Source organism: Phalacrocorax aristotelis, chromosome 2, assembly GCF_949628215.1.
Source record: "Phalacrocorax aristotelis chromosome 2, bGulAri2.1, whole genome shotgun sequence".
Taxonomy (NCBI): domain Eukaryota; kingdom Metazoa; phylum Chordata; class Aves; order Suliformes; family Phalacrocoracidae; genus Phalacrocorax; species Phalacrocorax aristotelis.
In genome coordinates, this window is record NC_134277.1 from 129,767,749 (window position 1) to 129,783,465 (window position 15,717).

Consider the following 15,717-nt stretch of genomic DNA (forward strand, 5'->3'; position numbering starts at 1 on the left):
AGAAGAGTTATGGCAATTCGTTAACGTTTGAGTCTTCTAAAGATAGATTAGGATGTGCTTAGGATGTAGAATTCCCAAAGGAAGAGAAATAGATTTGCAGAGATTATGTTCATTTCCTTCAAATAAAACAAGAATGCTTACAAGAAAAGCAATATAGGTTACAGAGCAGTGTTAACTCAACACACCAGAGGGAGCTGTATTCACACAGAAATGTAGGTCTAGGTATGTGACAAGGTTGCAGAACAGTGAGTGATGTTTTTCTTGATAATACTATGTTAATAAGTATAGAGGATTTGGGTAACCTCAAAGTGATTTGATTTTTTCCTTTTATATTTTTCCCCCTTAATTTCTTCGTACCATTAAAACGTATATTTTTTTTTGTTTGTTTTGCAAGAATGAAAAAGTCATTGCAAAATCGAGATCAAGCAAGCTGATTGAATAATCTGGTTTATTGTGTTCATACAAAATAACAGAATTAGCTGTAACTACTCTGTTGTTAATGTCCTGGAAAAGATATTTTGACTATTCTATATTGACTGCTGATAACTATGAAAAACACTCACATTTTACGTTGAAATGTGCCTTGCTTTATCCTCATCCAAAGCTGAAATTTGAGGGAATATTTGAAGTAAAGAATATACCTAAGAACAAGAGAAATGCTAAAAACACATGCTTCACATTAAAAAGCATCCACTTAACAAGTCTTTTCACCTGCTGTCACACTGTTTGCTTCTTTTTCCATAAATAGTGTTTTCATGTGATTGTAATTAATGATGCTTTGTTTTCAAAAATTTGTTGATTTATCATTCCAGTCTTGCAGTAGAATCCAAGCACAAACTCACCGACTCATGATGAAGCAAACTTTACCTGGGTTATGGGGCTCCATTAATCCATTTGCAGGACTGCAGTCTGTATGAAACTGTACTGGATGTCTGGCGCAAGGTTTAGGTAGCAGGGGGCTGCCAGGGGGTCCCTGTGGGAGGAGGTTAGGGGCTACCCCAGGCTGGATGCAGCCAGCTCCACGACAGACTCACCACAGGACACAGCTGAGCCCATTGGCCAAGCTGGTAGCACCTCTGGTAAAACATATTTAAGAAAGAGCAAAACTGCATGGCTGTGAGAAGTGAGGGGAAAAAAAGTATGAGAAGGAGCCCTGTGAACAGCAAGGTCAGAGAATAAGGAGGAGGAGGAGGGGGTGCTCCAGGCACCAGAGTAGAGATACCCCTGCAGCCCCTGGAAAGGATCACAGTATGGCAGGTATTTTCTTTCAGGCCATAGAAGAGACCATGGTGGAGCAGGTATTTCACTGCAGCCTGTGGAGAGGACCACATCAGAGCAGATACCCACACAGCAGCCCATTGACCCAATGCCAGAGAAGGTGGATACTTCCTGAAGGAACTGCAGTCTGTGGAGGGGAGCCCATGCCAGGATTAGGTTCCCCTGACGGGAACTGTGGCCCGTGGAGGACTCCCACTGGAGCAGTTCATGAAGGACTGCAGCCTGTGGGAAGGACCCACACTGGAGCAGGGCAAAAGTGTAAGGAGGAAAGAGCAGCAGAAAGGAGCTGTTATGAACTCACTGCAACCCCCCATTCCCTGTCCACCCTGTGCCACTCAGGGGTGGGGGGAGTAGAGGAGTCAGCAACAGAGGAGTGAAGTTGAGCCTGGAAACAGGGTGGCGAGGGGAAGGCTTTGCTTTAATTTTTGTCTTTGTTTCCCCAAGTTGAGTCTGTTTTACGCGTGACAGTAATTGGTAAGTGATCTCCATATCTTTGTCTTGACCCACAAGATTTTGATCTTATTTTCTCCCCTTGTCCTGTTGAGGAGGAGGAGTGAGAAAGTGGCTGGGTGGGGGTCTGGCAGCTGGCCAAGGTCAATCCACAGCAAAAGCATATCATTTGGAATTGGGTGAAGTGGGAGATGAATTTTTTGAGTTTGAAGGGTGAACTATTTGGTTCCAAGGATGATGTCCCAAGAGCAATTTCTTTTAAGTCTCTGGCATTTAAAACCTTCCCTGTTCCAAATGGAAAGAAACAGCTCTCCAGGGTTTTTAACGGTATAAGTTAGAGGAGTAACTCTATCCGACTAAGAGAAGTAAATCTTCTGTTTTGATATAATATTTTACAAGAACTCAGGAGTCCTAAAGTGTCTTCTTCAGTTAATCTTGTTCTGGAAGAGACTATATAGTAAACCTAAGCCATGGCTGGTGTCAGAGAAGTGAACTTTAGAGCAACACTGTTGTATCTTTAAACAAATTCAATACATTTGTATGCAAAAAACCAAAGAAAAACTCCAGACCCTGCCAAGAGTAAAGCACAGAACAACTAACTAAATACACAGATGTCCTATATTTTTTTGTGTCATTAACTCTCAGATATATCAGCCTTTAAGCCCATGAATGTTTTATTCATTCTTTCATAGGTCTTCCTGGGAGATAACCGATTGGATACTGAGCAAACAAACAAAAAGAGTAATCAGACTCCACTGACCTGTTTAACCTTGATTGTGAAGGATGAAAAGCAGCAGCCGCTTTCCATGGAACAAGGCTTCTGGTGGCACTTGCTTCTTTCCTTTTGGATTATATTGGCATAAAGCCATCAAGATATTGAACTGATAAAGTTGGGAGTTTATACATGCCAGACTGTGTTCCATCACTTTTTGAAGCAGGTATGTTATTTGAATCACCTTGCTTTATTTCTCAGTGCAAATACAAATTAATTATGGGTGTGGTAGAAAAAAGGCATACTATTACAACCTCTGTATAAGATAGTTCATCCTGCATAGTATAAAATTTGCACAGAAAAAGTTGAAGTTAACTGGGCTCCCATCCTCTTAGGAGGTGTGAAACTGTTATCAGAATTCGGATTGTCTTTTAAGATATTTTCAGGCAAGGAAGTAAACAGTATTTTCTTGTCTCTGTTCCACTGGAATAAAAATACATAGTTTGAAAGTAGGATTCTAATGTCATTTCAGCCATCGGGAATGGTTCTAGTACTAAAATTGTAACTGTTATATCATCCTTAATAAAGAGAGCATAACTTTTTTCTAGAAAAGTGTCATCTCATTGTGCTTTTAGTATTTTATAGGACTGCTTTAAATAAGTAAGAAGCAACTTTGAGTAGTTAGACTTTCCAGGTGATTAATCACTAAAAGACTGAATAGGCTAGTGAGTTTAAATTTCCATAGCTGACTGGGTTATTAAAATTATTTTATTAGAAAGTACAAATTACATTATTTTTTAGTTCTTCAGAATGAAATCCATCATAACTTTAACTTTGTGTTATGCTTCAGGGTTGCCATGTAGCTAAATAGCATTAGGTAATGGAATTTTTAAATAATGCTTTATATCTGTGACTTCACATGGTTGCCTACCATTAACTTGTGCATTAACAGGCTCGATGTGCCTTGCATGATTCTAGTATGATCAGGATAGATCCCAGGATTATGTTAAATATGCTCTGGACGTAACGTTATTAACAAGTAGCATTGTAAGTACTGCAAGTGGTAAAATAATATCTATATGCTCATGTATAATTTCATTCTTAACTGTTACTTTAAAAACAAAAGTTCAGTCCATTTAGTTGATGGTTTGTGTACAACACTTAAAAGTAAAAGGAATTTTTTTTTCAGCAGATCACAAGACCTTACACTGTGTGTTAGCTTATTAAGAAAAAGAAAATATCAAAGTAAATACGAATAAATTAGGTCTTTTAGTAAATCATATACTATGTGCCAGAATTAATCCGTTTATTATATTTCTGTGTGTATTCACATGGTATTTGGTTTTCTTTTTAGTACTGGACAAAGCTGAAGAGCTTAAAAGTGTTACATGGCTGGTTCTGAACCAAAATGTGGCCTAGTAAATAATATATGAATAATGGCAAGATAGAGTTTCTAGCTCAGCAATGAGAAGGGTGAAATAGCAGAGTTGGTAGTCTTATCTAACAAAACAGGTTCTCAGAAGTTTTTCTTATGGCTGGGGTTACAGCTCGCTTTTAGGCTTTTTCTGTGATCACTTCTCAACATTTGGAGAAGAGTGGAGCATACAAAGAAATAAAGCGGTTGTGGTGAGGGTTTTGTTGTGGCAAGTCTGCCATCAAAGAGCTGCAGCTTTCTCTTATGAATGATAGGTATCTGTACCTGGTGTTTTAAATTATGGTTTATATGAGTTTCTTCATGTCATTGCCTAGCATTAGCTAGGTCTGGTTTAAAAATGTTTGGTTCTTCATATCCAGAAGGATGAACTTTAAGGAGGTAGTAGAGCCATTCAGTGGAGAATCACTTGTTTGTCTGCTTTGCCTCTGTGATACATGAAGGAATGAATGATAGATCTAAGTAGACTAAATCTGTCAGCCTATGCTTAGCCTTTATTTGCACTATACTGTAAGGGCACCTTGTTAAACTTATCATGAGCTCATGAATTCAGCCCACAGTCTTGTACCTCGAATAAGACAGGACCCTGATTGACATCAGTACTTCACAGGCATAAGTTTGCAAGAAATGATTACTTTTGTAATACTGAGGTAAATTCTTGGTATCTAGCCTCCTTGCCTAGGTCCAGATTCATTCCACCTGTCCTCAGGCACATGCGTTGGGAATGCAGTCATCCTGAGCAACACTGTAGAGGTAATGGGGAGAAAGTGCTTGGTCAATTGTTCTCTGAGTATGTATGTCTGTCTGTTGATGATATAAGGGGTCTAGTTTGACTAAGCTTCAAATAATCACTCAAATTAGGCACGTAAAATTGGTTAGGCTGAATCTGAGTCCTTGTGTTGAAAAAGCAAAAATTCACCACTATCTTGCATTAGGTTATACTCAGAGGTGCAAAGCTCTTACCCCACTGCAAGAAGCCAATAGCCTTAACAAGTAGTAGAATTATTTTTCTAAGACTTAGAAAAGATAGTTGTAAACAAACACAAATAAAACTAGGTGGAAATACTATGTGCAGGCATTAATGCTGTAGGAAATGTAGCCATTTGTTTCAGTGAGAGCAACATCAAGCCTTTAATATGAACAGTAATACCTAACACAACAGCTTCTGATCTTTACTTTTTGCTTTTCCGTTTTCTCAAATGATTTTAAACTATCTTAAGTGATGGAGGGTAATTTAGATCAGATTTTATTCTAGTTTCATGTATTTTTAACTTTTACTAACTGATTAAAATCTATTAAAATGAACAATAAGTAATATTATCCATATATACTTGCTATTTTAAATTCTGTTCTACATTGCAGCTTTGGTAATGCGCTGCTAACATGGCTGAACAAAGGCAACGTGCTTTCTCAACATCAGGGGAAGCGTTATATGAAATCCTGGGCCTAGAGAAGGGAGCAACACATGATGAGATTAAGAAGTCCTACAGGTATGTAAAATGTGCTTTGCAACATGTCTAAAAATGCTTGTGCGTCTGGCATGATTATGATGGTAAAACCTTGAGTTACCTACACTGTAGATAGTCATTGTTATCTTTTTTTTTTTTGGCACCGTGAGCCTGAAGAGAATCAGAGATGATGCAATGTGAATCTATTGATTTCATCCCACCAGCAATCTGTGTGCTTCATGTAAAATGTTTTAATCTAGCTAAATGAGAGGTCAGACTGTCAGAATAAAGTAACGCAGACTATGCTTGCAAAGTGCAGTCTTTGCATATTGCACCCAGTTCTTGTGTTAACAGGTTTCCTGTAGAATGTTGAAAAGTAAAGCCAATGCAGAAAAGTGCTATAACAACAATTCAAGAACTAGAGGAAGAGACATAAGCAGTTCGATCAGTTTATCTTGTCATGAAGAAGACTGATAGATTATTTGACCGTACTGTGTAATATCTCTGAAGGGGAAAAATGCTAGCTGTGAGAAGGTTCTCCACTTTATGAAGGCAGGCATAACCAAAACCAGTGCTTGGAATCTAAAACAATGTGAGCTGAAAAGAGGTACATGGTTTTAACAGTGAGCATAACCAACCATTGAAACATACTGGCACAGGAAATGGTAGATTCTCTACTGAAACATAAGAGAGGACTTTAAGATCAGTTTTACTTAAACATAAGTATTCACCATGGTGAAAAGTATTTTATTGCTGAAATGTAACAAGACCTAGAAGTAAGACTAGAAGATTTTATGGGTCATTTTGCTCTAAAATCTGTTCTGCTGCTGTTAAAAAGAGAAGGAACTTTAAATGTCATGAGTGAAATAGATGTACTTGACACCGAAATATGCCAGACATGTACGTGCAGGTTTTAATAAATATAGTAAAACTTTTATTACAGCATCATTCTGGATGCTGTTGATTGCACTGTATTACCAGTCAAACTTTAACACGGCTTGTTTTTCCTATCAAATGCAGGACTATATTTGAACTGAAAAAGAATTTATGAAATAGTTCTACTTGCATCATTGTTTAGTTTGAATTTTGTTGGGCCTCTGTCCTCCGTGTTTCTGAACAAATTGCATCTCTCCCGCTTTCTGTTCCTAATGGCATATATTCAACAGAGGTGGGAGAAGCAGTGAATGTTCAAACACTTCACACAATGGAAGGAAAACTATTGACATCCCATGATTCTGTTGTCTTGCATAACTGTACCACTGGGGGATAAACTTATTACAGTATCAAGTTCACTCATGACTTGCACCTTCTGTGTCCCTGTAGTATAGCCTGGCTCCAGAAACCATCTTCTGTATCAAACCTCATGTTTTCTTGTTGCTTTAATATTTAAATTTATGGAAAGGAGGCTTTCTTTAATCCCCAAAGAAAAGAGTTGTCATGGAAGAATGTAAAATGGAATTAACTATATTTAATGCTGAACATGAAGAAGGATGATTTACACGGTGATCTATGGTAAAACTGACAGTGGTGCTTTATCCATATTTATTAGTAATTATAGCAAAAAAAAAAGGCTACTTCTGACTAAAGTGGAAATGTCAGAGGGATTCACATTTAATGGAGTAGCTGTAAATATTTGCAAGATAAAATGATGAGTCAGTCTCATAGATTTGCTATAATTATCTTTTAATTTATGCTAATCCAGAAATCTGCTGCTGAACTGGTATTCTTTAGTGCAAGGTATAAAACCAGCAATACCTGATTCAGAGTTTACTGCTGTTATTAATTAAGGCAGTATTAATCATACTACTACAGCCCAGGGCAAAATTTACTTTTTAATAAACATGACAGAGGTAGCTCTCTGTGTTTTTATTCGGAGTTTGGCAAGTCTAACTTATCAAGGAGTAAATGTAACATGCTTCTAATGAGCAGAATTTCAAAGGAGAACTTTTTATGATCAAAACCCTACAAAAAATCCTTTAGAAACCTTTTTCTGCTATAAAATCTTAAACTCTACTTTGCCTTCTGATTTCCAATCTCAAAGTGAAGTAATACATATAGATATAGGGTATTTCAATGTGTCTTCGAACTTTCAAAAGATACACTTTGTCAGACTATTTACCAAAAAAACAAGTACGACACCTCTGTCAGAGAGCACATATAAGGGATTTAGAATATTATTACACACTGTGTGCAGTTCTCTGAATAAAATTTAATCATTGCTAAACAGAGGGATAACTGCTTACCTCTGATTCTAATATACCTTGTGCAACTCCTAATAGAGCCATGGATGCACTCCTACTCTTAGCACACGATAAGCTTGGTCTGCAGCCAAAGGGCCCTCTGCCCAGGCAAGGGGAACGAAAAGCGTTGGAGAATGCGGGCATCGATCCCGCTGCCTCTCACATGCTAAGCGAGCGCTCTACCACTTGAGCTAATTCCCCAGCCCATGGCCTCTGCCTGAGCTCCTCTCCCCCTCCCCTCCCAGGCACACACCCCTGACCCAGGCTGCCCTGCACCCAAAGCCTGCGCTTCCCATGGGCCTCGCTCTCACAGACCCACCCACTCACCCACGCGCTTTCCTGCTGGTGGTGAACCCTGGCAAGACCAATGCGCAGGACCACCATTGCCTGCCCAGGGCTCGCCCAAAACTGCCTTGGCCGGTCGTCTCCCCCACCTCAGGCAAGAGTTCAAGGCCGGCCAGCCCTTGAAGGGGAGCCACCCGGGCAGGGCCAAATGGCGGAGGTGCCGCAGGCTCTGGGCCAGAGCCAAAAGGGCACTCCTTCGAGCCGGAGTTGAACCAGCGACCTAAGGATGGCCGTGCAAGGGAGCCTACAGTCCTCCGCTCTACCAGCTGAGCTATCGAAGGAACCATGGGACCTTGACACCTCACAGCTTCACCACAGACTCATGCAACGCCTCAGCTCTCACACCACTCACGCAGACCCGCGGGACACTTCAGCAGCAGCAAACAAACAATTGCCCTAGACCCACATTGCCCAGAAACTCTCAGGCCCACGACACCCGACCAGCACAGGCCCAGCCATGGTGGCTTGCTCTAAGGGAGAGTCCAGAAGCAGAAGGCACCCTTGGCAGCGGGAGGCAGGGACAACGGCACGCCAGGAAGTCACTGCATAGCTCAGAGCGAAGAGCACGTCCGCTGAGCGACAGGCACGTCCAGGCTGACCAGCCAGGGATGAGGGCAAGGCAGAGCATCCATCTGTCTGCACGTCAGCAACTGCGTCAGGGTCTCTGCGGCTGGACAACGCCATCGGCATAGCCACAGGCATGGCTGAGACAGAGACCCGGACTCCTGCGGTGTAGCACGGGAAGAGAGCAAGGGCCCAGAGCTGAACATCAGTAGAGCTCCTGGACACATGGGTGGACGTGGTGGTCCCGCAAAAGGCTGGTCAGGGCCATTCAGGCCCATTAGGGCACTCGGGGCCCGCAGGAGATGTAAAGGTAGCCATGCAAGGGATCCTGCAGTCCTCTGCCCTACCAGCAGAGCTATTGATGCAAGAGCACGGCCCCTCCCAGCTCTGCCTCCATGACAGAGCAGTCAAAGAAATCAGCTTGGATGAGACCTCAGGACGTCTCTGCTCAAACCTCCTCCAAGCAGCCTGCGCCTGGGGATGGCTCCAGCTTGGGCAAAGCTTCAGCCAGCCAGCTCATGCCAACCTCTGAGCATGGAGACTGCACAGCCTCCTGAGCACCCTTCTTCTCCTGCCTGGCTGGTGGGAGGGGAGGAAAAACTGCACCTGTCCTCCTCCACCTGTTGGCTGTTGTCTCTCTATTGCCCCACCAATCACCACAGCAAAGGGCCTATGCCCGCTGAATCAATTACGTCCTGATGGGCAGCTGAAAGCTGCTCTTCAGCTCCCCCAAAGCCCTCTCTTGTCCAGGCTCTGGACAAGCCCACGTTCACCGGCCTCTCCCCAGGGGTCAAGCGCGCCCACTCCCAACCATCCTGGCGGCCCTGTTCTGAGGCTGCTGCACTTGGTCAACGTCGGTCTTCTACACAGGGCCCAAGGTTGGGCGCGGTATTCTAGGTGCCGTCGATCAGGTGCCGAGCAAAGGTGGAGAAGAGACCTTCCCTCCATGCAGAGCCCATGCTGCTCTTGGGGCAGCCCTGGATGCTGTCCCCTTCTGCGCAGGCCAGGTGCACCGCGAGATCCCCACGGTCGCCAGAGGAGGACACGGGCTCCAGGCAAAGGGTCCTCTGCCCAAGCAAGGGGGACGAAAAGCGTTGGAGAATGCGGGCATCGATCCCGCTGCCTCTCACATGCTAAGCGAGCGCTCTACCACTTGAGCTAATTCCCCAGCCCACGGCCTCTGCCTGAGCTCCTCTCCCCCTCCCCTCCCAGGCACACACCCCTGACCCAGGCTGCCCTGCACCCAAAGCCTACGCTTCCCATGGGCCTCGCTCTCACAGACCCACCCACTCACCCACGCGCTTTCCTGCTGGTGGTGAACCCTGGCAAGACCAATGCGCTGGACCACCATCGCCTGCCCAGGGCTCGCCCAAAACTGCCTTGGCCGGTCGTCTCCCCCACCTCAGGCAAGAGTTCAAGGCCGGCCAGCCCTTGAAGGGGAGCCACCCGGGCAGGGCCAAATGGCGGAGGTGCCGCAGGCTCTGGGCCAGAGCCAAAAGGGCACTCCTTCGAGCCGGAGTTGAACCAGCGACCTAAGGATGGCCGTGCAAGGGAGCCTACAGTCCTCCGCTCTACCAGCTGAGCTATCGAAGGAACCATGGGACCTTGACACCTCACAGCTTCACCACAGACTCATGCAACGCCTCAGCTCTCACACCACTCACGCAGACCCGCGGGACACTTCAGCAGCAGCAAACAAATTGCCCTAGACCCACATTGCCCAGAAACTCTCAGGCCCACGACACCCGACCAGCACAGGCCCAGCCATGGTGGCTTGCTCTAAGGGAGAGTCCAGAAGCAGAAGGCACCCTTGGCAGCGGGAGGCAGGGACAACGGCACGCCAGGAAGTCACTGCATAGCTCAGAGCGAAGAGCACGTCCGCTGAGCGACAGGCACGTCCAGGCTGACCAGCCAGGGATGAGGGCAAGGCAGAGCATCCATCCGTCTGCACGTCAGCAACTGCGTCAGGGTCTCTGCGGCTGGACAACGCCATCGGCATAGCCACAGGCATGGCTGAGACAGAGACCCGGACTCCTGCGGTGTAGCACGGGAAGAGAGCAAGGGCCCAGAGCCGAACGTCAGTAGAGCTCCTGGACACACGGGTGGACGTGGAGGTCCCGCAAAAGGCTGGTCAGGGCCATTCAGGCCCATTAGGGCACTCGGGGCCCGCAGGAGACGTAAAGGTAGCCATGCAAGGGATCCTGCAGTCCTCTGCCCTACCAGCAGAGCTATTGATGCAAGAGCACGGCCCCTCCCAGCTCTGCCTCCATGACAGAGCAGTCAAAGAAATCAGCTTGGATGAGACCTCAGGACGTCTCTGCTCAAACCTCCTCCGAGCAGCCTGCGCCTGGGGATGGCTCCAGCTTGGGCAAAGCTTCAGCCAGCCAGCTCATGCCAACCTCCGAGCATGGAGACTGCACAGCCTCCTGAGCACCCTTCTTCTCCTGCCTGGCTGGTGGGAGGGGAGGAAAAACTGCACCTGTCCTCCTCCACCTGTTGGCTGTTGTCTCTCTATTGCCCCACCAATCACCACAGCAAAGGGCCTATGCCCGCTGAATCAATAACGTCCTGATGGGCAGCTGAAAGCTGCTCTTCAGCTCCCCCAAAGCCCTCTCTTGTCCAGGCTCTGGACAAGCCCACGTTCACCGGCCTCTCCCCAGAGGTCAAGCGCGCCCACTCCCAACCGTCCTGGCGGCCCTGTTCTGAGGCTGCTGCACTTGGTCAACGTCGGTCTTCTACACAGGGCCCAAGGTTGGGCGCGGTATTCTAGGTGCCGTCGATCAGGTGCCGAGCAAAGGTGGAGAAGAGGCCTTCCCTCCATGCAGAGCCCATGCTGCTCTTGGGGCAGCCCTGGATGCTGTCCCCTTCTGCGCAGGCCAGGTGCACCGCGAGATCCCCACGGTCGCCAGAGGAGGACACGGGCTCCAGGCAAAGGGTCCTCTGCCCAGGCAAGGGGGACGAAAAGCGTTGGAGAATGCGGGCATCGATCCCGCTGCCTCTCACATGCTAAGCGAGCGCTCTACCACTTGAGCTAATTCCCCAGCCCACGGCCTCTGCCTGAGCTCCTCTCCCCCTCCCCTCCCAGGCACACACCCCTGACCCAGGCTGCCCTGCACCCAAAGCCTGCGCTTCCCATGGGCCTCGCTCTCACAGACCCACCCACTCACCCACGCGCTTTCCTGCTGGTGGTGAACCCTGGCAAGACCAATGCGCAGGACCACCATTGCCTGCCCAGGGCTCGCCCAAAACTGCCTTGGCCGGTCGTCTCCCCCACCTCAGGCAAGAGTTCAAGGCCGGCCAGCCCTTGAAGGGGAGCCACCCGGGCAGGGCCAAATGGCGGAGGTGCCGCAGGCTCTGGGCCAGAGCCAAAAGGGCACTCCTTCGAGCCGGAGTTGAACCAGCGACCTAAGGATGGCCGTGCAAGGGAGCCTACAGTCCTCCGCTCTACCAGCTGAGCTATCGAAGGAACCATGGGACCTTGACACCTCACAGCTTCACCACAGACTCATGCAACGCCTCAGCTCTCACACCACTCACGCAGACCCGCGGGACACTTCAGCAGCAGCAAACAAACAATTGCCCTAGACCCACATTGCCCAGAAACTCTCAGGCCCACGACACCCGACCAGCACAGGCCCAGCCATGGTGGCTTGCTCTAAGAGAGAGTCCAGAAGCAGAAGGCACCCTTGGCAGTGGGAGGCAGGGACAACGGCACGCCAGGAAGTCACTGCATAGCTCAGAGCGAAGAGCACGTCCGCTGAGCGACAGGCACGTCCAGGCTGACCAGCCAGGGATGAGGGCAAGGCAGAGCATCCATCTGTCTGCACGTCAGCAACTGCGTCAGGGTCTCTGCGGCTGGACAACGCCATCGGCATAGCCACAGGCATGGCTGAGACAGAGACCCGGACTCCTGCGGTGTAGCACGGGAAGAGAGCAAGGGCCTAGAGCCGAACATCAGTAGAGCTCCTGGACACACGGGTGGACGCGGAGGTCCCGCAAAAGGCTGGTCAGGGCCATTCAGGCCCATTAGGGCACTCGGGGCCCGCAGGAGACGTAAAGGTAGCCATGCAAGGGAGCCGAGCCTGCAGTCCTCTGCCCTACCAGCAGAGCTATTGATGCAAGAGCACGGCCCCTCCCAGCTCTGCCTCCATGACAGAGCAGTCAAAGAAATCAGCTTGGATGAGACCTCAGGACGTCTCTGCTCAAACCTCCTCCAAGCAGCCTGCGCCTGGGGATGGCTCCAGCTTGGGCAAAGCTTCAGCCAGCCAGCTCATGCCAACCTCCGAGCATGGAGACTGCACAGCCTCCTGAGCACCCTTCTTCTCCTGCCTGGCTGGTGGGAGGGGAGGAAAAACTGCACCTGTCCTCCTCCACCTGTTGGCTGTTGTCTCTCTATTGCCCCACCAATCACCACAGCAAAGGGCCTATGCCCGCTGAATCAATAACGTCCTGATGGGCAGCTGAAAGCTGCTCTTCAGCTCCCCCAAAGCCCTCTCTTGTCCAGGCTCTGGACAAGCCCACGTTCACCGGCCTCTCCCCAGAGGTCAAGCGCGCCCACTCCCAACCGTCCTGGCGGCCCTGTTCTGAGGCTGCTGCACTTGGTCAACGTCCGTCTTCTACACAGGGCCCAAGGTTGGGCGCGGTATTCTAGGTGCCGTCGATCAGGTGCCGAGCAAAGGTGGAGAAGAGGCCTTCCCTCCATGCAGAGCCCATGCTGCTCTTGGGGCAGCCCTGGATGCTGTCCCCTTCTGCGCAGGCCAGGTGCACCGCGAGATCCCCACGGTCGCCAGAGGAGGACACGGGCTCCAGGCAAAGGGTCCTCTGCCCAGGCAAGGGGGACGAAAAGCGTTGGAGAATGCAGGCATCGATCCCGCTGCCTCTCACATGCTAAGCGAGCGCTCTACCACTTGAGCTAATTCCCCAGCCCACGGCCTCTGCCTGAGCTCCTCTCCCCCTCCCCTCCCAGGCACACACCCCTGACCCAGGCTGCCCTGCACCCAAAGCCTGCGCTTCCCATGGGCCTCGCTCTCACAGACCCACCCACTCACCCACGCGCTTTCCTGCTGGTGGTGAACCCTGGCAAGACCAATGCGCAGGACCACCATTGCCTGCCCAGGGCTCGCCCAAAACTGCCTTGGCCGGTCGTCTCCCCCACCTCAGGCAAGAGTTCAAGGCCGGCCAGCCCTTGAAGGGGAGCCACCCGGGCAGGGCCAAATGGCGGAGGTGCCGCAGGCTCTGGGCCAGAGCCAAAAGGGCACTCCTTCGAGCCGGAGTTGAACCAGCGACCTAAGGATGGCCGTGCAAGGGAGCCTACAGTCCTCCGCTCTACCAGCTGAGCTATCGAAGGAACCATGGGACCTTGACACCTCACAGCTTCACCACAGACTCATGCAACGCCTCAGCTCTCACACCACTCACGCAGACCCGCGGGACACTTCAGCAGCAGCAAACAAACAATTGCCCTAGACCCACATTGCCCAGAAACTCTCAGGCCCACGACACCCGACCAGCACAGGCCCAGCCATGGTGGCTTGCTCTAAGAGAGAGTCCAGAAGCAGAAGGCACCCTTGGCAGCGGGAGGCAGGGACAACGGCATGCCAGGAAGTCACTGCATAGCTCAGAGCGAAGAGCACGTCCGCTGAGCGACAGGCACGTCCAGGCTGACCAGCCAGGGATGAGGGCAAGGCAGAGCATCCATCTGTCTGCACGTCAGCAACTGCTGCAGGGTCTCTGCGGCTGGACAACACCATCGGCATAGCCACAGGCATGGCTGAGACAGAGACCCGGACTCCTGCGGTGTAGCACGGGAAGAGAGCAAGGGCCTAGAGCCGAACATCAGTAGAGCTCCTGGACACATGGGTGGACGCGGAGGTCCCGCAAAAGGCTGGTCAGGGCCATTCAGGCCCATTAGGGCACTCAGGGCCCGCAGGAGACGTAAAGGTAGCCATGCAAGGGAGCCGAGCCTGCAGTCCTCTGCCCTACCAGCAGAGCTATTGATGCAAGAGCACGGCCCCTCCCAGCTCTGCCTCCATGACAGAGCAGTCAAAGAAATCAGCTTGGATGAGACCTCAGGACGTCTCTGCTCAAACCTCCTCCGAGCAGCCTGCGCCTGGGGATGGCTCCAGCTTGGGCAAAGCTTCAGCCAGCCAGCTCATGCCAACCTCTGAGCATGGAGACTGCACAGCCTCCTGAGCACCCTTCTTCTCCTGCCTGGCTGGTGGGAGGGGAGGAAAAACTGCACCTGTCCTCCTCCACCTGTTGGCTGTTGTATCCCTATTGCCCCACCAATCACCACAGCAAAGGGCCTATGCCCGCTGAATCAATAACGTCCTGATGGGCAGCTGAAAGCTGCTCTTCAGCTCCCCCAAAGCCCTCTCTTGTCCAGGCTCTGGACAAGCCCACGTTCACCGGCCTCTCCCCAGAGGTCAAGCGCGCCCACTCCCAACCGTCCTGGCGGCCCTGTTCTGAGGCTGCTGCACTTGGTCAACGTCGGTCTTCTACACAGGGCCCAAGGTTGGGCGCGGTATTCTAGGTGCCGTCGATCAGGTGCCGAGCAAAGGTGGAGAAGAGGCCTTCCCTCCATGCAGAGCCCATGCTGCTCTTGGGGCAGCCCTGGATGCTGTCCCCTTCTGCGCAGGCCAGGTGCACCGCGAGATCCCCACGGTCGCCAGAGGAGGACACGGGCTCCAGGCAAAGGGTCCTCTGCCCAAGCAAGGGGGACGAAAAGCGTTGGAGAATGCGGGCATCGATCCCGCTGCCTCTCACATGCTAAGCGAGCGCTCTACCACTTGAGCTAATTCCCCAGCCCACGGCCTCTGCCTGAGCTCCTCTCCCCCTCCCCTCCCAGGCACACACCCCTGACCCAGGCTGCCCTGCACCCAAAGCCTGCGCTTCCCATGGGCCTCGCTCTCACAGACCCACCCACTCACCCACGCGCTTTCCTGCTGGTGGTGAACCCTGGCAAGACCAATGCGCAGGACCACCATTGCCTGCCCAGGGCTCGCCCAAAACTGCCTTGGCCGGTCGTCTCCCCCACCTCAGGCAAGAGTTCAAGGCCGGCCAGCCCTTGAAGGGGAGCCACCCGGGCAGGGCCAAATGGCGGAGGTGCCGCAGGCTCTGGGCCAGAGCCAAAAGGGCACTCCTTCGAGCCGGAGTTGAACCAGCGACCTAAGGATGGCCGTGCAAGGGAGCCTACAGTCCTCCGCTCTACCAGCTGAGCTATCGAAGGAACCATGGGACCTTGACACC

At 50.1% G+C, this 15,717-nt stretch overlaps 1 protein-coding gene and 9 non-coding genes across 10 annotated transcripts in view; 1 reads left to right on the forward strand and 9 right to left on the reverse strand.

Moving 5' to 3' along the window:
- The first annotated feature begins 5,255 nt into the window (after positions 1-5,255).
- The window catches only part of DNAJC5B (DnaJ heat shock protein family (Hsp40) member C5 beta), a 37,965-nt gene continuing 27,503 nt past the window's right edge, over positions 5,256-15,717 (forward strand). The window contains exon 1 of the mRNA XM_075086172.1: positions 5,256-5,362. Coding sequence (XP_074942273.1) covers positions 5,256-5,362 — 107 coding nt within the window. The remainder of the gene's footprint in view (positions 5,363-15,717) is intronic.
- TRNAA-AGC (transfer RNA alanine (anticodon AGC)) lies at positions 7,689-7,761 on the reverse strand. The gene has a single exon. It is a non-coding gene; the product is annotated as a tRNA-Ala (tRNA).
- On the reverse strand, positions 8,098-8,186 carry TRNAY-GUA (transfer RNA tyrosine (anticodon GUA)). The gene is given in 2 exon segments: positions 8,098-8,133; positions 8,150-8,186. It is a non-coding gene; the product is annotated as a tRNA-Tyr (tRNA).
- On the reverse strand, positions 9,565-9,637 carry TRNAA-AGC (transfer RNA alanine (anticodon AGC)). The gene has a single exon. It is a non-coding gene; the product is annotated as a tRNA-Ala (tRNA).
- Positions 9,974-10,062, reverse strand: TRNAY-GUA (transfer RNA tyrosine (anticodon GUA)). Its single transcript is given in 2 exon segments — positions 9,974-10,009; positions 10,026-10,062. It is a non-coding gene; the product is annotated as a tRNA-Tyr (tRNA).
- On the reverse strand, positions 11,438-11,510 carry TRNAA-AGC (transfer RNA alanine (anticodon AGC)). The gene has a single exon. It is a non-coding gene; the product is annotated as a tRNA-Ala (tRNA).
- TRNAY-GUA (transfer RNA tyrosine (anticodon GUA)) lies at positions 11,847-11,935 on the reverse strand. The gene is given in 2 exon segments: positions 11,847-11,882; positions 11,899-11,935. It is a non-coding gene; the product is annotated as a tRNA-Tyr (tRNA).
- Positions 13,728-13,816, reverse strand: TRNAY-GUA (transfer RNA tyrosine (anticodon GUA)). Its single transcript is given in 2 exon segments — positions 13,728-13,763; positions 13,780-13,816. It is a non-coding gene; the product is annotated as a tRNA-Tyr (tRNA).
- On the reverse strand, positions 15,200-15,272 carry TRNAA-AGC (transfer RNA alanine (anticodon AGC)). Its single transcript has one exon. It is a non-coding gene; the product is annotated as a tRNA-Ala (tRNA).
- On the reverse strand, positions 15,609-15,697 carry TRNAY-GUA (transfer RNA tyrosine (anticodon GUA)). Its single transcript is given in 2 exon segments — positions 15,609-15,644; positions 15,661-15,697. It is a non-coding gene; the product is annotated as a tRNA-Tyr (tRNA).